The sequence below is a fragment of the Carassius auratus genome, chromosome 8, assembly GCF_003368295.1.
Source record: "Carassius auratus strain Wakin chromosome 8, ASM336829v1, whole genome shotgun sequence".
Taxonomy (NCBI): Eukaryota; Metazoa; Chordata; class Actinopteri; order Cypriniformes; family Cyprinidae; genus Carassius; species Carassius auratus.
This window is the reverse complement of record NC_039250.1, coordinates 24,106,266-24,128,941: the sequence shown is the minus strand read 5'-3', so window position 1 is coordinate 24,128,941 and position 22,676 is coordinate 24,106,266. Positions and strand designations below refer to the sequence as shown.

General features: G+C 38.2%; 2 protein-coding genes across 5 annotated transcripts; one reads left to right on the top strand and one right to left on the bottom strand.

Moving 5' to 3' along the window:
* Window positions 1-2,189: 2,189 nt before the first annotated feature.
* LOC113107741 (calcium release-activated calcium channel protein 1-like) lies at window positions 2,190-9,955 on the bottom strand. 2 transcript variants are annotated; one of them, XM_026270437.1, is made up of 2 exons: window positions 9,671-9,955; window positions 2,190-3,758 (listed from the first exon to the last, which is right to left on the bottom strand). In XM_026270437.1, exons 1-2 carry the CDS (start codon window positions 9,782-9,784, stop codon window positions 3,183-3,185), a joined length of 690 nt encoding a protein of 229 aa, XP_026126222.1. In that variant the 5' UTR covers window positions 9,785-9,955; the 3' UTR covers window positions 2,190-3,182. The 2 variants fall into 2 exon arrangements, with proteins under 2 accessions (XP_026126222.1, XP_026126223.1); XM_026270438.1 differs by lacking the exon at window positions 9,671-9,955 and adding an exon at window positions 4,091-4,139.
* On the top strand, window positions 9,381-22,498 carry LOC113107738 (lysine-specific demethylase 2B-like). 3 transcript variants are annotated; one of them, XM_026270433.1, is made up of 11 exons: window positions 9,381-9,618; window positions 10,378-10,425; window positions 17,217-17,483; window positions 17,774-17,917; window positions 18,175-18,261; window positions 18,778-19,095; window positions 19,181-20,181; window positions 20,982-21,145; window positions 21,245-21,406; window positions 21,534-21,752; window positions 22,211-22,498. In XM_026270433.1, exons 2-11 carry the CDS (start codon window positions 10,417-10,419, stop codon window positions 22,399-22,401), a joined length of 2,562 nt encoding a protein of 853 aa, XP_026126218.1. In that variant the 5' UTR covers window positions 9,381-9,618; window positions 10,378-10,416; the 3' UTR covers window positions 22,402-22,498. The 3 variants fall into 3 exon arrangements, with proteins under 3 accessions (XP_026126218.1, XP_026126217.1, XP_026126216.1); XM_026270432.1 differs by lacking the exons at window positions 9,381-9,618; window positions 10,378-10,425 and adding an exon at window positions 12,290-12,694 and having other exon boundaries at window positions 18,787-19,095; XM_026270431.1 differs by lacking the exons at window positions 9,381-9,618; window positions 10,378-10,425 and adding an exon at window positions 12,291-12,694.
* Window positions 22,499-22,676: the final 178 nt, after the last annotated feature.

Here is a 22,676-nt window from a genome sequence, read left to right as displayed (position 1 = left end):
AGAGAGATGACCCTCTTTGAATGTCTTGAGAAGCAAAGCAGCATACCAACACAGTCACACTTAAGATAACAGAGACATCACTGATCACCCTGAGCATCGTTTCAGGGTCGATACACAAGCGAGCAAACACAATGAAGCAAGTCATGAACCCCGGCTCATCTGCACCTCCAGCAGAAAGACCCAGACGATCAGACAGCAGCCAAAGAATAAGCTAAATGCCCACCATTTCACTGTAGAAGTGTCACATATATAGCATGACAGCAGCACAAGGCTCTTGGAAACAAATACTTCTGATTAATATCCATGAAACATAGGAATAGATGTTGCAGCTAGCTATGAAGTTTCTTGAGGTATGTTTTCCAGCTTTCCTAATCAGCTGTAGTTCAAATACACCAGGTGGTGTAACTCTTTTGGGGGGCTTGCTCTTTATGAACCTGGTCAACACTGCCATCTGCTGATGAAAGCAATGCGTTACACGTTCTGGCCTATTTCATAATCGGTCGACTTTCATCATGTACAACATTCTTTTTTATATGCCTTTAATTAATGTTGAAAGCGAAGCAGTGTTAATTTAGCATAAATTTTACTATTTAATGTCTATAGTTTTAATTACTTACACACGCACACACACACACATTCAACAAAACTCGGCAGAACGGCATTTGATATGTTTTGTCTTCCTGAATAATTTTCCAGCAATCACTGTTATCTTTAATCTTTGTTCTCCTTCATAGTTTCAGTAAGTGTAATCACAGCATTATCTCCCTGCAATTATAAAGAAAAGATATATATAATTATGTATTACGGATGTTGGAGAAAGAACGAGGTGTTTATAACTGTAGATGTTCAGTTATCTTCCTCCAGGGGGCGCACGGAACTCTGCAAATCCACGGAAAACTTCAAATCCATCACTGCGCTTTACTTAAAATACTGTTACTGATAATGGACATTTTGCCCCATAAAGAGTGAATGTAATGTGACACAAGATTTAAAACAGCATTTGGAATATATTTTTCTTTACATTGTTTGAAACAGTTAGCATACTGGAAGAAAAATAAAACAAAATTCTACTCCGCTAAACCTCTTAAAACGGTTCTTACACAAGAAACAGTCAGCACTTTTTTCACTTACACATTTTTATTTGGCAAATTCACATTTCCTACTTGACAAATATTCTGACAAAAAAGTACCATAAAATAAAACATCATCTCCCAACTCTAGTATCTTATAAAATCAAGGAATATGAAAATAAGGTTTCATTTAACCTTTATTAACTCGGGATATTAATAAGTTTACAAAGAATAGCAGCCTGGATGCTCTAAGGGTAAAATTTTATCTATATATAAAATATGAAAACAATGCACTGACTTCTTTTCTTTATAAACTGTCACAACATCTGAGGTACTTTCCTTTGAAATGACACTGAAACAAAAAGTGTCTCCCAGTAAAACACTACCAGCAAAATATATCTATTTAGAAAAATTGTAAATAGTACCTTGTTGTCACAAGGGCAAAAACTGACTTTTCTATGATGTTCTATCAAACAAGTCAATTAGCAACTGTTGTAATATCAGAAGATATATGACACAAACAAGGTGTCCAGAAAAAAATAGAAAAATTTAAATATCTTCCAAATAGTCTAAAGAAAAATGACTGCTTATATTTTATTTCATTATAACTTTACAGTAGGTGTGCAAAATACCTATTAAAGATACTACTTTTAATACAAGATTATATATGTAAACAAATTATACCAGTATAATTCAAAAGCTGTTTTAAAATATATGTTGTAAAAGTCAACATTTTGCATTCACACAACAAACAAAGAAAAAAAAAACTACAATATTTATAATATATTTATAATATACATTTGTAACCTTTCTGCAAGATATAGCTTACAGAAAGCATTATTTCTGGACTCAATGGCTTAAACAGAAGCAATGCCAATATGTTTTCATATGCCCTGAGCACATAAATGATTGAAATAAATCCACCTGAACATACAAATTGACTGGATCACAAAATATCTTTTACTAAAATTCCAGCAATTTTTAAAAAGTGGGTTTTAAGAAATGGGTCTACAGAATGTTATACCAAATGTTATTTTCAATGACACTTGCACCCATATGACACTTTGTCACTTAAGAGGTTCTAATTGCACAATGTCGAAAAAATATTTAGACTATATGCAGTTAAACTGAACAAAAAAGAAAATGAACTGATTATCATAACACTTTCTATGCATTTGGGTGTAATAATTTGGCCTATCAGTATATGGAAATACTGAACTGAAACAATAAACTGCTCTGCCCTATTCAATCAACTACCCAATCAGATTGTTTTGTTTTGTTTTGTTTTTTTTAAGGCCTAAATCTTTATAATTTTGCTTTTGATATATTTTCTAAGCTTTATTATTAAAAAATAATCTTTATTATTTTGCTTTTGATACATTTTCTAAGCTGTAAGCATCCAAAGTCACTAAAACAAAGTGAAACATTGAGCAAAGCAAGGAAATGAGGGAATCAAAACATTATATTTTATTTTTAAAGTTATTTTATCCTAAATTTGAATAAATTCAGTGAGGCCAATCATCGTATTACGTAATATTTTCCTTTAAATTAATGTTCTTATTCAATAACAGTTCTTATTTTAATGCGATTATGCACTATTTATTATAAAAGATGATCTAAAATTAATGTGCCCTCAAGTGCCTCAAGTTAAAATATCTTCCCCTCCCTCTTGAAACACAACTCATCTCTTTTCTGACGATGTAAGAAATTCCCGTTAAACAAAATCAAGTCTCACCCTACATTTTTTCTTGTACGAAAAACCGTTTGACTCATATATATATATACGTCACAATAGGGAAGAAAAGGCTATCGCGACTTCCGATGCATGCCAAATTTAAACCATCCTGTAACTGTAAGAAAAACTATTTTTAAACTGCATTTTTTATCTCTTATTTGTGCGCAAACAGAAGATTTGAATAGCAGTTAAAATTTCAGATTTCCCATCTATATAAATGTTTGTATGTACACTAAAAAAATCAAACGTGAAAAACATCACAATACTGTGATACTACCATATTGCAGAAGCCCTGATTCCCATCATATAGTGTCTAATAATGACAACAGTCCATATTTTGTTTGGTACGAGATCAAGGGCTCATCTAAGTGCATCAACTACGCCAAATGTGCTGAAGAGGACAGGTTGGACATGTCTCCCCTGTGATCCAGTTGGTTTTGCATCTGTGTGATTTTGGCCAGAACCTCCAACTCCTGATGCTGCCGCTCCGTTTTGTGGCTGACCAGCGAACGGTAAAAATGCACGGCGAAAACAATGAACACCAAGGCAAAGGGCACCATGATGACGGTAGAGGTGATCGCTGCAGCTTCTCCTGGGCTTACTCGAGATACAGTTACATTCTCTGTCGGGGGATATTTAACTTTACTCTTCAGAGGGAGGAACTTCACCCAGCACAGCAGAACCACCTCGGCAAGAAAGAGGAGGGTGCCTATGACGGTGGAGAAGGCCCAGGCCAGCTCGATGTGGCGGTGCATGCGCTCGTGTGGCGATTCCTTTATGGAGTTGAGGTTGTGGACGTTGCTCACGGCCTCCAGGTTGGGCAGGATACATGTGCTGATCATCAAGGCAAAGAGATGGACGGCCACTAGCACTGTTGTGCAGGCACTGAAAGCAATCAATAAGCCAGGAGGGTATTCATGATCATCCTCCAGCTGGACCTCCACCATCGCCACCTGAGAACACATTCATTGGTAACATAAGATTAAAAAAGAAAAGAAAATCACAGGTCACCTCAATTAACACGTTTCAGAAACTGTTTTTTATGTGAGATTGACGCACTTACAAAAGAGGGTAGAATAAAGTAAACATTTAAATAACTAAATTGAGAAAAACATGCTCCTTTGATGAAGTTACTTTACTGAAAAATACTCCTATGTGAATTTGTGTGTTGTAAGATGAAAATTCTAAGTTCCCTATCACTGTTTATAAGTCCTGTACATTAGGTCTAAATCCATCCAAGGTTAAAAAACATTGTCATTTTTTCAAAATATCATTTTAAAATTACCTCAATTCTCAGAGATCCCCAAACGGTTCGCGCGAAGCTGTTCAAAATATTCAGTTTCCTTAAACCCCACCTTTCAGTAGCTTACTGTGTTCTGATTGGTCAACTAACATAGTCAGGTTTGATTGGTTGTTCTGCACACACCTCCACGGTAAACTATGCGTTAGCATCTGTTTGGGGTGAATTATGTCTTATTCCTCTCACCGCGAAACAAACAGTCAAATAAAAATGAAAAACAGACATCGCATTGTTTTCATATGGATTACTTTATCACAGAATATTTTCGGCAGCACTTGTTTAGTTTTAAAGTAGAAATGTCAAACTTTCTATAGATATCTCTCTCGTGTCTCTTCGTTGAGTGTTCACGGAGTTACACTTCATTTTAATGAGGTGTTTGTAAATGAAGATCAGCGCAGAAAGGCTGCAGACAGCACACATACTGATAAGATGCTTGGGAGAAAACAGACACATAACTTCATAATCATACTTCGCGTTGTGATTCGGAGATGCTCGTTGGTCTAAATAAAGTTGGTAATGAACCCTCTTTTATGGGCAAACGCTTTGAAAATCCCGCTGTACTCACTAAGATTAGAAAAGCAGTCATCAGTGAAATGTTGTGGACACAAGAAAAATGGATTTGTTGTACTGCTCAGGTATTGTGGTGAAAATGAATTTTAGCCATTGGTTCTTCTGATCTTCATTCTTTGGCAGTGAAAATAAAACAAACTGTACTTTACAATTAAAAACACACTGTCTCCTCGACATGGTGCTATCACACCAACCAGAGCGTCTGTGTGTGGGGTGGGGCAGGTCAGAGTTTAGTTTCTCCCAACACGGTAGGCGGAGATTATTATGCAAAGTGTTTCTAGTGACGTACATAGAGATGGGCAAAAGATTTGAAATCTATAACAACTCATTTCAGCGATTCAGAGTCGACTCCTTACTTTAGAAGCCAATAACTTTATAAATCGTGTACTTTTTGGTTTAATTACTTTGAACATTGTTTACACTGATGGACAGCTACATCATACACTGTAATACAGGTAATTTTTGATTTCCCATCTGTGTGGCTCTTTAAGCCAGTCATTGGCTACTGAGAGTTTTATTTTGGCATAAAACAAGAAACAGAATTAGATTATTAAATTAAAATACATGCCAGTTTTATTTTAGCATCACTGAGATAGTATTACAGTTTTTAGTAATTTTTAAAAATTAATTTTTGTTTTAAATTTAGTTTTAGTAATTTTGTGTTTAATTGTCTTTATTTACCTTTTATTTTATCCATTCAGTTTTTTTCTAGTTTTTATTTTAATTTATTTAAGTGCATCAAGTAAAACTTGCAAACTAAAGTAAAACTCCATCAACCCAGAACTAAAATGAATGTATTAATTCACGTTTTTTATAGTTTAAGCTAACTATAATAAACCTTTTACAAGGACATATTGTTTGAGTAAAACAATGCTCGCATCCAATCCAAGTAAATAGATTAATAAAGTTTCATTTTATAAATTTAAATTCACTGTATATAATTAAAATTGTTATAAAATGTTCACGAATTGTGTTGCATTAGCTGCAAACTAAAAGATTCTATAATTCTCTGCAAATAATTTATAATCTGATTATCTGATGTAATAAACTTGTAATAAACTAAACTTGTTTTATTGAGGTTTTTATTGAAAAACAAGGCGAATATTTTGATGAGTATTTTTATTTTTATTTTTAAGATTTTAATTTGGTAGACAGTGTTTTTCTCATGCTTTTAGAAACACCATAGATCACATGTTCTGTGTTTAATGAGGCCTGAAGGCAGCCGTACATGTTTCACAGTGCCACAGATATGAACATGACTAAATCAATAGTAGATTACAAAAAAATGCACTATTTTTGAAATAGTCAGAACTAACTAAATCCAAACACTACAACTGGAATGTGTAATTATGTTGCATGTTCGCACTGATTTTTATACTTAGCTTATGAAATGCAGTTGCCACTCATATTTAGCTCATTTCCTGTGCTGCACTCATTGCTCATACACTAACCTCAAGCCCAATAATCACCTTGTGAAAGAATATAACACCTTTTTCCAGACACATACACCCGTTTCCGGAAATGTACAACACATTTCTGCTTCTTAAGTTAGTCGTGGGACCATTCAACAGTGAAACTGTAGTTAAAAGAATAAAACAAATAGACTTCAGCTTTTAAAGGAGAGTAAACAATGCTTCCCATATCTATTGTTGTTGAAATCAAACTTCAAAGGCTGTGAGTTCAAACAAATATCAGAATTTCAGTGTAAATTTATCTCCACAGCATGAACAGGTTGCATAACATGTCCTAATATTAATATTTTGACCAAGGACGTTTAGTTTACCTTCGTATAATACATTTTGTTTCGGGTCTCAACTTTCTCAGCAACAGAGCAAAATCTGTTTTTGTGTTCTGAGAAAAACTGAAATGCAGTCTGGGAATATCTGTATTAATGTAAACCCTGAATGCCAATTTCTTTAACAAAGAATTTAATATTATTTCAAATCAGCTTTTTATTTGGATATCACTTTTGATTTCTAACTTTCCACATTTAGCAGTTTATTTTACCCTCATCACTGGAAGTCATTTTATATCAAAGATAACAGGCAAATATGATTCTATTTCACATTCATAATGTAATGGACTTATATGACACAATCAAAAGAAGCACATTTCCTCTGTGCAAGGGATCTTCCAGTAAACGGAAACATCTCACAGTGATGATACTGAGGCCCTTACAAATTTCATCATATCTGCAGCTGCTGCCAAAGTAATGGCTAATACAGTTATTGCTAATATATAATTATAATTCATAATATAATACCTTCTCTTAATAAAGTAAGATGATATATATATATATATGGTGGTCAACACAAGTCCCCTATAAAAATGTATAGCTCATTGTTTCACTGTAAAAACAATTACTGCAGTAATGCAGAGGTTATTTTATTGGAGTAATAATATTTAAATTATTTAGTATTTAACTAATTGAATTGAGCACAGTTTCGTTCGTAAACGTATCGTTGTTTATAACGAATCTCTCTCCTTTACTCCCAGACTCGAGTAAGTTTTTCCGTTCACTGAAGTCATTTAAGCAGATGACAGACCACAGCACAAACCAATAGCATTCGAGAACGTGTGTAGTGAAGGAACATTTCATTGGCTGCGGCTGCTGAACGAACACGCCCCCTTCACTGAACAAGTCGCTGTTTTGCAGGAGATTCGTTTTCTAGTGATGGGAAGTTCGATTCTTTTCCGCGAACCGGTTCTTTCGGACGGTTCGATTCAATAAACCGGTTGAAAAAACCGGTTCATCGGTTCTTTCACGCTCGACGTAATGACGTCATTGGCGATGACGTAATGGCGTCACGTCTATCAAACATTCAAATAAAGTCAGTAATCATAACTTTAGTCAGTTAAAACCTCATAATCATGAAAAGTTTACATTTGAGTTTTGCAACAACACCTAAATACAGTAACAGCAATAATGTGCATATGAGGATTTAAGTCTTCAAGATATAAAGTAAATAAATTAGGTGTCATCAGCGCAGAAACCATGATCCACTTACTAAACATAATCCATTGCGATGTATTTGTTATTAAATGAACTTACGTTTCGCCAGATTGCCCTTCATCCAAGCCCTCGAAATACCCGCGCTCATAATATTACTAGTACAGAATCAGAATCAATCACCAAAAGAATCACATCGGTTCAGACATGCTGTGAGTCAGTTGGCTTCACGCTGAATCGCGCATGCGCAGTATCATCAGTTCATCGGTTCTCAATTCGGACGCGTCCGACAGAAACGATTCTCGGTTGAGTGTACTGATGATCCGAAAACCGATGCAACCGGTTCTTGACTCGAGAACGAGAATCGCTCTAACCGGCACGTGCTGCAGTTCAGTGTCATCAGCTACTCGTGTTCATGTTCTGTTTACTAAAACTCTATTTGTGAATGTCATCATTAACTATAAATACAGTACAGATATCTCATAAATCATCCCTTATTCCTATTAAACATAAGAGTCTTTAGAGTCTTAATTATTGTCCAACTTCCCTGAAAACCCATTTGGCCTATACATTATATACAATATACAGATTAGAAACATTAATCTAAAAAAAATAATAATAAAAAAAATCAAAATAAAATATAGTTATTTTATCACACTTTCCGATGTTTAACAAAATACTTACAAAATTACACGCATGCGCAATATCATCAGAATCAGAATCAATCACCAAAAGAATCACATCGGTTCAGACATGCTGTGAGTCAGTTGGCTTCACGCTGAATCGCGCATGCGCAGTATCATCAGTTCATCGGTTCTCAATTCGGACGCGTCCGACAGAAACGATTCTCGGTTGAGTGTACTGGTGATCCGAAAACCGAAGCAACCGGTTCTTGACTCGAGAACGAGAATCAGCTCATCGGTTCTCAAATCGGACGCGTCCGACAGAAACGATTCTCGGTTGAGTGCACTGGTGATCCGAAAACCGAAGCAACCGGTTCTTGACTCGAGAACGAGAACTGCTCCAGCAGTGGGCGTGTTTGTTCATTATCTGGCTCGGCTCGGTGTTCATCTTCAGTTCGGTCTTCACAGCATTTCATTCAGTGTACTGTTTGAGTAAATGGATTACCCCGGGATATTGGTTTATTCTGACTCAGAGGGAGTGTCAGTCACCTTAAAAAAGTTAACAGCTTAAGTAATTTGTGGATTTATGCTTATTGGAGACGTGAACCGTTTCAAACGATTCAGTTCGATTTGGTGAATAGTGATGGCCGATTCGTGAACGAATCGTTCAATTTAACTGGTTCTTCTTAGTGAACCGGTTGAACCAGTTCACCAAATCGAACTGAATCGTTTGAAACGGTTCACGTCTCCAATAAGCATAAATCCACAAATTACTTAAGCTGTTAACCGGTTCGCGGAAAAGAATCGAACTTCCCATCACTATTGGTGAACTGGTTCAACCGGTTCACTAAGAAGAACCGGTTATATTGAACGATTCGTACACGAATCGGCCATCACTATCGTTTTCGCGCTGAAAGAGATTACTCTTTCGTTAAACTAAATTAATGAACACCGAAAAATAATTATTACATGAGAATCTACAGTCAGACGTAACGACAGGGACTCGGAAGTTGTAACTAATCTATTGAGTGCATTATTCAATGATTCATAAGACGCAAAATAAACTTGTCGCCCCCTACTGGCGTGTACATGCAGAAAGGACAACTAAACAAATCGAAACTTTTTAGCGAACGGATTCAAGTCACAGGGCTGAAACAAAATACCCAACACTTGAGCGTCAACTAAAACTTTTGAGAATTACGTCGAAGGAGGACTCAAATACAATGCTAGTAGTGTAAGAGGCTAAAGTGTCTGGCTCTCTGATTACGCTAGATCCATGACAGGTGTCGTTTGCACATCAAAGTGTCTGTCATGTCATGCGTCATGTTACAAGTATCTAACTCCGAGAACTTGTCAGGCTTCCGAATGATGTAAGTTTCTCTTTTGCATCCAGAGTGTTAAATAATTACTTCATTAACTCACCATAGCAAAGCCGGAGAGCAGAGCAGAGGTTCTGCTGGTGGCTTTAAGTTTTGCTCGACTCAAGTAAAGTTGTCTCCACGATAAAGCTTGAAGCGAGTGCTCGTTTGAACTCATTGCGCTTGTTTCCGTTTAGTTGAGTAGTTTTGAAACGTTATGCTTTAATCCAGAGATCGCCTTTGTATGTTCTTGATTACCCTTCGTATGTTTGCCGTAGCCCTTCAACTCGATGTGACATACTCAGATTGTAAAATGACTAACCCCAGTTACTCGCTTGGCACGACCGTCTGTTCCATTAGAAACTACAAGTCGAGCTACCCACAATGCACCGCTAACAGTCACAGCGCTGATGACGCTTTGTGGGATTTGTAGTCCACAACATTCTCTCTCTCTCTCTCTCTCTCTCTCTCTCTCTCTCTCTCTCTCTCTCTCTCCCTCTTTCTCTCTCTCTCTCTCTCTCTCTCTCTCTCTCTCTCTCTCTCTCTCTCTCTCTCTCTCTCTCACTCTCACTCTCTCTACGCGGGCTCGATTTGAACTGTAATGTCCTGGAATTGTTTTTGTTGTTGCAGTTAATGTGTTTTGTATAGCCTACTCCCATTTGCAAACTTAATACTCGAGACCAAATAATTTCTTTGCTTAGTGAAACCTACCAAAGGTCTACATTTTCCATAATCCCACCAGTGAATTGTTGTCTTTTTTTCTTCTAACAGTTGCAGAATCTGAACTTGCATTAGGAATCTGTATGATGAATGAATAAGGTAATCTCTCTTCCTCAAATTTATTGGGTTTTTGTTTTGTTAATAGCTGGTTTACAACTGATTAGGAGGTACACAGCCAAATATAGATGCATGCTGTTGTGTTTAAGAAACTGAAATGAGGTTTTATATCTAATTATATCGTTTTTATTTATTTTTTAACATTTACTGTAGATTTTACATCATAACCAATAGTTTGGTATTTGTTACAAGACCATAATAACCACAGGTCAAACCATGAATGGACCCAAAATACAATGGTTAGATCAATGTAACTGTAGTTTCTACAAACTAGGTCATTTAATAGTAAAAAATAGCAGTCTATACAAATACAGATTTTTATTATTTCATTGCCATAATTGTTGGCCTAATAAAATGGTTGCATTAATTGTTTGCATGAATTAGCATTATCACTGGAATGTTATAGTTATTGTAGTTAGTGTTACAATATAGTTAAGCTGTGGTAAGTTTTTATTTGAAATCATGAAATTTCATAATTAATTTAGCAGTTTCCTGAGAAGACAGTCATGGAAGTGAAATGACAAAATTCAAAGGTGGCATGAAATTAGAATATATATATTCTAATTTCATGCCACCTTTGAATTTTGTATATATATATATATATATATATATATATATATATATATATATATATATATATATATATATATATATATATATATATATATATAAATATAAATAAACTTTTTTGTTACTTGAAATAAAATAAAGGTTAACCAATAATAAAACCAAAACCAAAATAAACGTTAACCAATAAACTGAAACCAATTAAAATATAATTATAAAATATGAATTTAAATATTTTCAGCTTGTTGCAAAGTCTGCATGTCTCATTTTTGTTAAGGCTAACTTGAGGTACTTCAGTTATTTTTTTGTTCTGAGCTCTATTTTTTGCATTGTTGTTAGACCTATTATTAAGACATGTGCCTTTCCATATCATACCCATTCAATTGAATTTGCCACTGGTTAACTTCACTTAAAGTGTAGTAACATCTAAAAGCAATATGAATAATCCTTAGCTAAATTTCAACCGTCCCAGATAAGGGTATAACAACTTATGCAATGGAATCATTTAAGTATATATATTTTTTTTTATTGCAGAGGATAAAAAAAAGTTTTTTGCTTTACCATTATGGTGTGTAGGTTGATGTAGTGAAAAGGTAATTTAAAGCATTTCAACATAAGGGAGCAACATAAAAAAATAAAAAAATAAAATAAATGAAGGGGTATGGATACTTTTGCAAGGCACTGTAGACGGGGAAAAAATGATAAAAAGGACATACATTAAAGTTACTAAAACTAACTAAATTATAAAAACATTTTATAACAACTGCAGTAGTATCACAGTGATACTTAAATGGAATTACTTTGTAGTCAAAATCTTATTTCCTTTTTATCTTCTTTTTTCCCTTCATTTTTCTAAATGCTTCAATAGGCTGTTCTGGAGATTTCACCATTTTTAAACCTTGACTGATTTATTATGGTTCAGAGAACTTCCCAAATGCGGATGCCCAAATCTGCCATTCAGCAGAATGCTACTTCCTTAAATCTGACTCATGTGAGAGCGCCTAAAAAAACATAAAGACAACTAAATGTGACGTATCTGATCAATCAAATGAGCACCCCAGCTTGTTACACTAAACCTACTGTAATATATGAGCCTTTCATGCACTGATGCTTGCAGAAAACAGCACAGCAACACATTAGACTAAAACAGTCAAACCCAGATCAGCTGCTAACTTCCTGTATATGTAAGAGGAAGGCAACATCAGACCCTCTGAATCGGGCGAGACCTTGCTCTTGGATGGTAATGTCAGTAGTTCTTTGTGTGCAGCAGTGCTGCCCCTCCCCCCTCATTGCCCACCCAGACCCACAGTACACAGTGTGCTCTTTGTAGGCAAGCCTGTAACTGGATGCCAGGTGGTCTGTGATTGGCTGAGCCGAGGCCCCATCTCTCCCTCGTCTTCTTTTTCTGGTGCATATGCATGAGATAGCAGGCTGGTGTGTGTCTGTGCAGCTGCCTGTTCCAGACAGGAAAAGAGAGGGAGAGAAACAGGAGCGAGACATTGGGAAAGGTTAGAGGAAGAGGAATAGAGAAAGGAAATCGGGTGAGGAGACTGCGGGCGACTGTGACTGGGGGGTTGTAGTCATGTCTATGTTCTGTTTGTCTGGCTGGCTATGAGATCAGGCAGCCATGGCCATGTCACTGAGCGCCGACGATGAGGATTACGACTCGGACACAGCCGAACAGGTCAGCACACACTCTCTTCCTCCTCATACACACACACACACCACACACCACACAAACAATTAGCCACCTTCTCGGGTTCCCTTCCTCGTAGCACCATAGCTCTCAAACAAGGCATCCTTCTCCTTCTGCTTTCTTCACCCTCCTCACCATCTTTCTTTCCGAAACAGTTTCTGGGTTTTGTTTTATTGCATAAGTATAAGAACGAAAGGTTTCCATATGACAGGAAGGGGAAAAAAACTCATACAACAGAGAAGAGTGGCTCTGTCTTAATGTTTGTCTCCATTGAGCTTCAGCTATTTGTAGTAATTCGTTTGAGTCATGTGTGCCTCTTTCAGGAAGGCTTGTTCAAGGAAAAAAGCATGTTCCCGTTGCTTTACCTTTGTGTTTGGATGTGGTTTGTACTGGTTTGTCTCCTTTGTTTTGTTGGGAGAACTCAAATATAGTAGCTAGTAAGTAGGAAAGTGTAGTAGAAAGACTTTTTTTGGGGTGTGATGTTCACACATGTGCATGGTTGTTAGGGAGTAAATACTGTATTAAAGGAGGACTTAAGTTCCTCAAAGCAACAGCATGACTGGACATGTGTTGCCCTTAAGTCCCCTTCCCAAGATGCACTGCTGTTTTCTAGGAAATAGAACAACATGCACGGTTTGTTGTTTTTAAGTGAGGACAAAATCTAGACTGCACTGTAAAAAAATATATATATATATATATATATATATATATATATATATATATATATATATTGGAGTATGTTTTACAATAAATTACTTTCCCAGTTTTTCTACTTCAAAAATCCAAGTTTAATGTAATGTGTAACTTGACATTTATGTATAAATGATTGTGAAATGTACTAGTAATTTGTAAGTGAAATGTGTACACCACCGTTTTTTGTTTTTTGTTGTTGTTTTTTTTTGCATCCATTTGAAAGGTTCAAAAATAACTAAGGACAGTTGAATGCTAGGTGTAGGATTTTATTTTCTAAGGGAGCATAACATACAGACTTCTGCAACAGGCACCTGTGCATTTGCTAGAAAATTCTTGAATTTACTCAGAAACAGAAGAGGTTGCATGTGAATGTCACTTAACCAAGTAAGCCACATGTGCTCACCAACCACACAAATAATGCATGCATTTCAAATCTCTTAATCCCTGTCGTGACATAACAGGGTACAATATCTTTAAAAAAACAGTTTCTATGTTGAAGACTGGGGGGAGGGGTGAAGGAAAGTGTGGGGGGAACAAAAAGATGTCCCGGCTGCTCTCAGGCCCCCTGTTTGAGTTCATCTTGGGGAATCTATAAGTCAAAAGGTATATTTGGTAAGACTCTTTATACGTATGTTTGGTCTAAATCAGGCATGGGGCACATTGATCCTGGAGGGCCGTTGTTACCCTGCAGAGCTTAGCTCCAACCCTGAAAAAAAAATAAAAAATACATACCTGTATCCTGAAGACCTTGATTAGCTTGTTCAGGTGTGTTTGGTTAAGGTTGGAACTAAACTCTGCAGGGACATCGTCCCTCCAAGATCAACGTTCCCCACCACTGGTCTAAATATATGGTCACATTTTGGTTGACCAACTTGACCCCATTGCAAAAAACACATAGGGAAAGATTCCCCTCACACAAAATTCCTTATTGAATTTAGATTAATTCCTATTGAAAATTTAAAAAAAAAATCCTAGCAAAAAAGGTCCAGTGTTAGTTGTGAATTGTGTCGCAATATATACGAAGCACCGTTCACAAAGAAGTCTGTTTCAAACCAAGCAGTTTTCTGTTGATCAGTGTGGTAACTTCATGTTATCAACTTGAACCCTTTGCAAAATCTATGAGTGGAAATCTTTCGCCTTCCTGATCGCAAACATGACCAAACCATATAGCTTTGTGCAATTTGTTAAATAAGTCAAATTTATTAGTGCTTTCATCTCCAAATATTTCTTTCACGGAGCACCTAAAGGTCAACATTTTGTAATTGGCTTGTTCCTCACTGTTGTGCAGAGGCGGTAGCTTTAATTCTTCTCTAGATCACTATTGCAATGAAGCCTTGTGACTCATTGTGTCTCTTGATTTGTGTCATGGCATGGGCAAAATAAAGTGCCAGAATTAGACATAAACTCTCACACATGACCATGAGCAAACATATTCACACAGACTGTAATTATTCTTCTGTTGGAGTGTACACAAGATGATGTGGATGATCCTGTCTACAACATGTATGTATGCTTCATTTGTAAGTGATGCGTTCAAGTCAAAAATGCCAAAATTATTTTGTGTGTTGAGGATGAATGAACTGGCTTTAAATTTGGGGGCATGTCAATAGATAACTATAGTATTGAGCATTGTAGTATAATATATAACCATGTTGTATAATAAGATTGTAAGATCATTGAAGAATAACAATAAAGCCAGGCAAACTTAGTTTCCCATCATTCTCTGTGGAAGCACCAGAATGATAAAATACACATGTAAAGCATAATTTACAAACCTAAAGTGCATCTTTTCTTCATTTTGCTGCACTTTCACTAAAAGGATTCCTCTTTGTCAGGAAGTGGACAGTCAAGAAAGGAACATGAAATTGCCCAGCATGTCAATTTTATTGAGACTAAAATAACTTGAATGGACATCACAGCACAATTATTATTTCCAAACTCACAAGCAGGACTTGAATGCAGCCGCAAAAGATGATGACGCATGTGGATTTTTTCAGAAAAGATAATAATTATGTGTGACTTAGTCTGGAAAATGTGTGTCTCTAGAGGTAATTGCATGATGACAGGAATGAGGATCCTGGCTGATGTAACTTGATGTTTCTAGATGAATTTTTAAGAGCACTCGGATGTAACGATTTCTTCATGACCCTATACAATATTATTGATTGGTTGAACATTACAGTGGAATGGAATGAGCCTCCCCAGAAAGTACAGTCTGTGCTGTTTGTTTATTTATTTATTTTGCTGGACAGATATTTGTAGATAGATCTCACATCCTTCATATCCACTGATGGTGTAATGCATAATAGAAGAGTAACTGGAGAACGTCTGGTGTTGTGCTGTGTTCAAAAGGTCTGATCTAGGATCAGCTACATCAGTCCAAACAGTCATTTGTTTGAGCTGGAGATTACATCTTGGGTCCTCACACATGTGTAGCCTGTGGACAGCTGATGAATACTGGCTGTGATTCAGCATTCTTTTTGAAACCACTATCTCTCATATTGGCTTCCACACTCGGACAGTGGCAATAGAGGTCACAGCTGTGATGCATCACTCCAAAGCACAAAAACACTGTTGTGCTCTATAGTAAGCATTCTTACAGTCAGGAGCCTGCACCTCTCTGCAGCTCACTGAATCTGTTATAATGAAACACAGCGCCGGGGAATGGTTGTGTTCCAGTTGTTCTGATGTCCTACAGGATTTTGCAAGAACAGGAATAGCTCTACAACAGCATTTGATCTCAATGTCTGAAACATCCCATTAAGATGAATATAATACAGTATTACAGTGCTACTATTTAGTCCTTCAAAGGAACTGTCTGCAATGAGAACGAAATCATTAAAAAAGAATCTGATGTTAAACCCAGTAGTCAACCACTTCCCCCTTCTGAGCCAATTAAATGTTGAATAGAAGTATTCCTTCACTCCACCAGTCAGCAGGAACTGCTGTGTTGCCATGGTTACATTGCAGAAGGACAGACTTCCAGTACTGCACTGCAGTTTGTGCATGCGTTGTAATGTATTCATTATCTGAGCTGGAAGGCAAGATAGGATTCTTCTGGAGAGGGTTTGTATCCCATGTGTAACCAGAACAGATTTGCTGGAATCCACTATTTCTGCTGCTTATTACTACGTTAGAGAGCAATCACAATGATCCCAATAACAGAGCTGCCATAATGAGGTTCCTAAATTGGGTTATATTCCAACAGCTGAGCTAGTAAGAGAGGTGCATAGTCGAGTTAGAAGTGATGATAAACAATAGCAATCAAATGTTGTAAATCGCAAGGCTGAAAAGATACAGGATATGAGCATAGGCTAGAATCATTTTGAAGCACAGTACATAAATCAAGCAGGAGAGTCACACGGGGATTGTGGGTGGGTAAACAGACAATAAGGGGCACTGGTAAGAGCTTTGAACCATGAAGGGCTGTATAATGTACAGAATAATGTCATTAGAGAAGAGCACCTATGATTCTCGACACTTTTTTTTTTTTTGAGCTAATCACATGTGAACCAGTGCCTGTGCCATTTTTTTCTGCCAAACAAATGGTGAAAAATACCATGTTGGCTAAAAGTATGCATTTTACATGCTAGTTTTAATGGATACATTAAACTAACAGCAAGTTTTGGTTATTAACATCCACAAATACAGCTAAATTACCTTTACCATCAAATCTCATACAGAATTTGAACTAATATACTGACAAAATCAATAGCTTTTCATTTCTGTCTTCTGTCAAATGCCTAGTGAGGATGTTTTATAGGCAACATTTTGTTATATTATTTACATTTCCATTATTCATTTTTTCCCCCATTAGCAACGGCTGCCCAACAGACCCAAAGCCAAAATGGCTGCATCAACAGCAACAACTCCAGCAGCATCCACTTCTTCATCCACTGCAACAGCGGTTAAGCTGCCGTCCAATCGAACCTCCTCTGGAGCTCGCCGTAGACGCACGCGATGTCGAAAATGCGAGGCATGTGTGCGGACAGAATGCGGAGAGTGTCACTTCTGTAAGGACATGAAGAAGTTTGGAGGACCTGGCCGAATGAAACAGTCTTGCATTATGAGACAATGTATAGCGGTAAGGAGCTCAATTCCAGCAGACACCTAAAGCCTGATCTAATGTATGAGGAACTGGCGAAATTCCATGGAAATATATCAATTCAGACATTTATCAATGTCAATCAAATTATCATTTATCAAACTGAGATTCAGAATGTATGATCGAACTGGTTGTAATGATGTCAGATGAATGGTCCATTAATTTGTAACATTAATAAAAAAAATTTTTTTATCGTATTTTATTGTGTATGTGTATTTTGTAACCACACATTTTCCAAATTGTTGATATTCTGGATATTAAATCCACAGCCCGTGTTACCACATACAGCAGTATGTGTAGTGTGCGGTGAAGCTGGAAAAGAAGACACACTTGAAGATGAAGATGAAAAATTTAATGCCATGCTCATGGAGTGCTCCATCTGCAATGAGATCGTCCACCCAAACTGCCTCAAGGTCAGACTGACTGAACTGTAACGTAACCACTAGCCCAAGAATAGAGTTCTAAAGTAAATGCAAAGCAGTCAGTGTATACTGCGCTCTCTTTTGCTTTGTGTAGGCAGAAAAGAATGAAGTGATTGTGCTAAGGTTGCATGTTTGTGGGCGGCTCTGACATTTTTTAACACCTTTAAGTTCCTCTTTAGTGTGCGGTGGTGTAGTGCATTCACATACTTAGCGAGAGTGTTTGCATAATCGATCTCTTGCCTTTTCAGTTGAAGGATGCAGCTGGAGTAGTAAATGATGAGCTTCCTAACTGCTGGGAATGTCCAAAATGCAATTACGCTGGGAAGACTGGAAAAGTGAGTATTTGGGGAACAGTGGTAGAGTGGTTTGATAGCATACAGAAAAGATTTGCATTTGAAAAGAGATACTATTTGAGAAAGTAGTGGAGACATTGAAGATGAAATTTGGTTTACAGTAAAGCGGTGATATGTATATGTTTTTGTAATTTTTTTTAAATTCATTTTACTTTTTGAACTTTTGTTAACTCGCATATTTAGTTCCTGTTTAGTTTTTGACAAAAAGCATTAAAGGCCTGCGTTTCTCATTTGGTAGGACAAGCCCATAAGTAAACTGTCAAACCAGATCTTGATGCAAATATAATGCAAATATACATGTGTTGTGATCATTTTAATTCAGTTCAGTTAGTGGCAGGCTGTCAGGCTATTTCCCTGAATGCAAACGGTGAAATACGTTTACAGTTAAATTGTATTTGTCATACATAGGAAGTATATCATACCAATACATGCTTGGCGAACAATGTATAATATTCATAAGGTATAAAGTTGTCTTTTGTATTTTCTTGCCACTCTTTGGCCTGCAAGCAAAAACGGGGCCCAGGCTTTAAATACGCATCCAACCTGCCAGGCTCCCTGCTGAGGGAGCAGAAAGCAGGACGTGATGGACGAGAGGAAGGGGACCAGACATCCACAGGTGCTTCATCCATTAAGAGAAAGAGTGAGAGGGAGGAAACTCCCAGACTGAAGACTGAAGATCTGACATCCCGTCTTCCCCCAATCTTGAGCCCTAGTGGCCTGCCAAGACCCCGATCTGAAGTGCCCAACTTCTTGAGGAAGAAGAGGAAGTTATTTGACGATGATGAAGAGGAAGAGGAGGCTTGTGCTAAAAAGAAGGTAACATTCACACAGATGTGCATTATTTACATACACAAATCTGCTGTAGCTTTTTCATTCAGTAACTTTATTGACATATTTTTAGCCGAAGAAACCCTGGAGGCTTGAAGAGCCTTTGATTCCCAAACTCTCTCACATGAAAACAGAAGAGGAGGAAGACAACTCTGAGGAGGAAGAGAGGCAAGAGAAGCGAGAACTGCCTCGTCGTTCATTTAAGAAAGACTACAGCACAGTAAGAAAAGAGAAAGAGCATGAGGAAGAGAGAAGGGAGGATAGAGATCCACCTTTCAGATCCCTAAAGGAGTTTAACACCCTCCGGAAAGAGGACGACCAAGAGGAAGAAAAGGAGGACGATGATGAGGAAGAGGAGGAGGACAATAATGGCAAACGAGGCAGGGACAGCAGCCCTGCACTAAAGAACATCTCCTTATCGCTTGAGAGTGATGCTTCACGGTGCAGCTCCCCAAGAGCAGGGCCAAGCAGCGATGGTAGTGAGACTCAAGAGAAGGCACCACGTGCTCGGGTGAAGCGACACCGACGCAAGCCCCCTAACCGCCAGCTCAGCGCAGAACTCAGCAAGCAGCTCAACATGGAGATCCGTCGCACCGAGCATTCACTGGCCAATGAGAACCAGCAGCCACTCAAGAGTGAACCTGAGGACAGCGAGAACGAGGAACCAAAGAGAGGCTTACGGAATGGGACTGCAGGGAATGGAGGAGGAGGTGGAGGAGTAGAAAGAGGAGCAGGTGTAGAGGGTGGAGGGGAGCGGCCACATTTACGAGCAAGGGAGATGAATGGGACATCTTGGGAGCTGCGGCACTTTTACCCTCCTCAGATTACCCCACTTGGCTTGAACCGCAGTTCACCCACAGTCAGACCACTTCCTGCACGTTCACCTCCAAAGTGTGTTCAGATGGAGCGCCATGTGATCCGACCACCTCCAATTTGCCCTCCACCTGATAGGCTACCACTAGCTGATGGACGCAATCACATCGCTCCCAGAGAAGCATGGTTGACCATTTTCAGTCACCTGAGCCATCGTGAACTCTGTGTGTGCATGCGAGTGTGCCGAACATGGAATCGCTGGTAAGAAAAACCTAAAGACTTTATCAGTAAGCCTGTCCCAGATGCCATCCTCAATACTTGTGGTCCATCTGGATTAGTTTTCACCAGGGGTGCAGAACTTAGTTCCTGGAGTCTCTGCCCAGCCCTGCAGAGTTTATCTTCAACCCTAATTATACACACTTGATGTACCTAAACAGGTCCTTCAGGTCTTGGAGCAGGGTTGGAACGAAACTCTGTGGGGCTGCGGTCCTTTTGAAATTGAGTTCTGCACCCCTGGTTTACACTTTGTTTCTACACATTTTGCATGTCTTCAAAAAAACCTGATTCAGGTCATCAGCTCATTTGTAGAAACTCCAAGACCTGAAATGAGCATGTGAGAAAAAAGAAGACATACAAAATGTGTAGTGTTGGAGGTACTCCAAGAACTGGGTTCAAAACCACTGGAGTAGTTCAGCGCCATTTAAAAAATCATTTGAAATTTGTGTCAGCACGACATAAATAGAACGCGGCAGCAATTTACAATCAAGGATTTGTGGTGTAAAGCCATGCCACATCCAAGTAGACAGCATCACTGACTATGAGTTCTATTGACTGATCTATTTATAATGAATCTCTATAATAGATCAGTGGTTATATGGTATTTTGCCATGCCGCTCGCATCCAGTGTAGACACGTTGTTAGGAATCATTAGTTGTTTTCCCTTATAAGGATTCACGCTTCGGGCACACCCCCAAAAAGACATGCACAAAGGCCAAGAGATTTTAAGTGCCATTTTGGGACCTATATGTAATTATTACAATGACATTTTGTTGTTGGTTTAGGTGCTGTGACAAGAGATTATGGACTCGTATTGATTTGAAGCGTTGTAAGTCCATCACCCCACTGATGCTAAGTGGGATAATTCGCAGACAGCCCATCACTTTGGATCTGAGCTGGACCAACATCTCCAAGAAGCAATTAAGCTGGCTTATTAACCGATTACCAGGTCAGTGTTCATGTGAGCATGTATGTGGATCCACATCATCTTAATTTACAGTATGTACTTGTTTCTAATCGCACATCTAACCTGCATTTTTGGTTGCAGGACTAAGGGTGCTTCTCCTATCAGGCTGTTCATGGGTGGCCGTTTCAGCTCTCTGCACATCCAGCTGCCCTCTGCTGCGTACTCTAGACCTGCAATGGGTGGAGGGGCTCAAAGACCCCCAAATGAGGGACCTACTATCTCCTCCGACTGACAACAGGCCAGGTAATATACAGTACTCCAGATTGCTTTGCACACATCCAAGTTCCACCTCACTGAACTCAGAAATGAACTCCTACTAGACAGTTACTTACTCCGATGGTGCATTCTCTACTTGGGATTTCTCTAACAGGTCAGATGGACACACGCAGTAAACTCCGGAATGTTACTGACCTGCGTCTGGCTGGTCTGGACATCACAGACAGCTCTCTGCGTCTCATCATTAAAAATATGCCTGTACTCTCCCATCTGGACTTGAGTTACTGCAACCATATCAATGACCAGTCAGTAAACCTGCTGACTGCTGCAGGGACCACCACTAGAGACTCCTTAACTGATGTCAATCTTTCTGGTAATTGCACTGGTTAATGCCATTTGTAATCTTAGAACAAATGCTTTTAAACCATTCAGATTTCATTCAGAGTTAATACCCTTTTTCATCAACACAGTGCTGGTACCAAAGCTAAACCAGTACCCAATCTTGCCCCATTGATTCCGTCAAAGGAAATTGACTCCTTACCTGCCCATAAACCTTCTGGTCTCAAATCTGAACCATTAGGGGCTTGTAGGCAGGAAAATGTCATCACCACTTAAAATGTAAAAAATAATTGTGGTCTGGTAAAGAGAATCCTACCTCCCAGGTATTTCAGTGAAAAAGGCATATCAAGTAATTCTGGATTCGAACTATTAAAAAAAGGCCAAGTAGAATAAATAACTTTCCTTTTTGAAGGGTTCACTGAGTCTAATGCTTAAAATGGTTAATTCCCCCTCACTGATTACTGATCTCTCCTTTCTTGATGTTCTCTTTAGTGTGTAACCGGGTCACTGATCAGACGCTGAGCTACTTCAAACGCTGCGGAAGCATCTGCCGCATTGACCTGCGATTTTGCAAGCAGGTGAGCCGACAGGCATGTGAGCGCTTCATTGCAGAAATGTCGGTCATCGTTCCCTTCCAACTGCAAGAGGATAAACTTCTCCAAAAACTTCACAGCACCCCCTAGTGTCTGGGAGGAACTCAACGCCAATCTAAAATGATACCATGTATCAGATGCACTCCTGTTTGGATTGAAACTGGATTCAGACGTTTGAAAAAAAAAAGCACTGCAACACATATGTGGACAAAGTGTTTGTCAGCTCCTTTCAAACTGGAAAGAAGAGCAGACATATTGTACTTAAAGGCACATAATTCTGCTCCTATTTGAAATGTTGTTTCCAGCTAATTCTGTTAATCTTCGACGAGATTATACATGTTATTACCAAGAGATTCTATTTAATA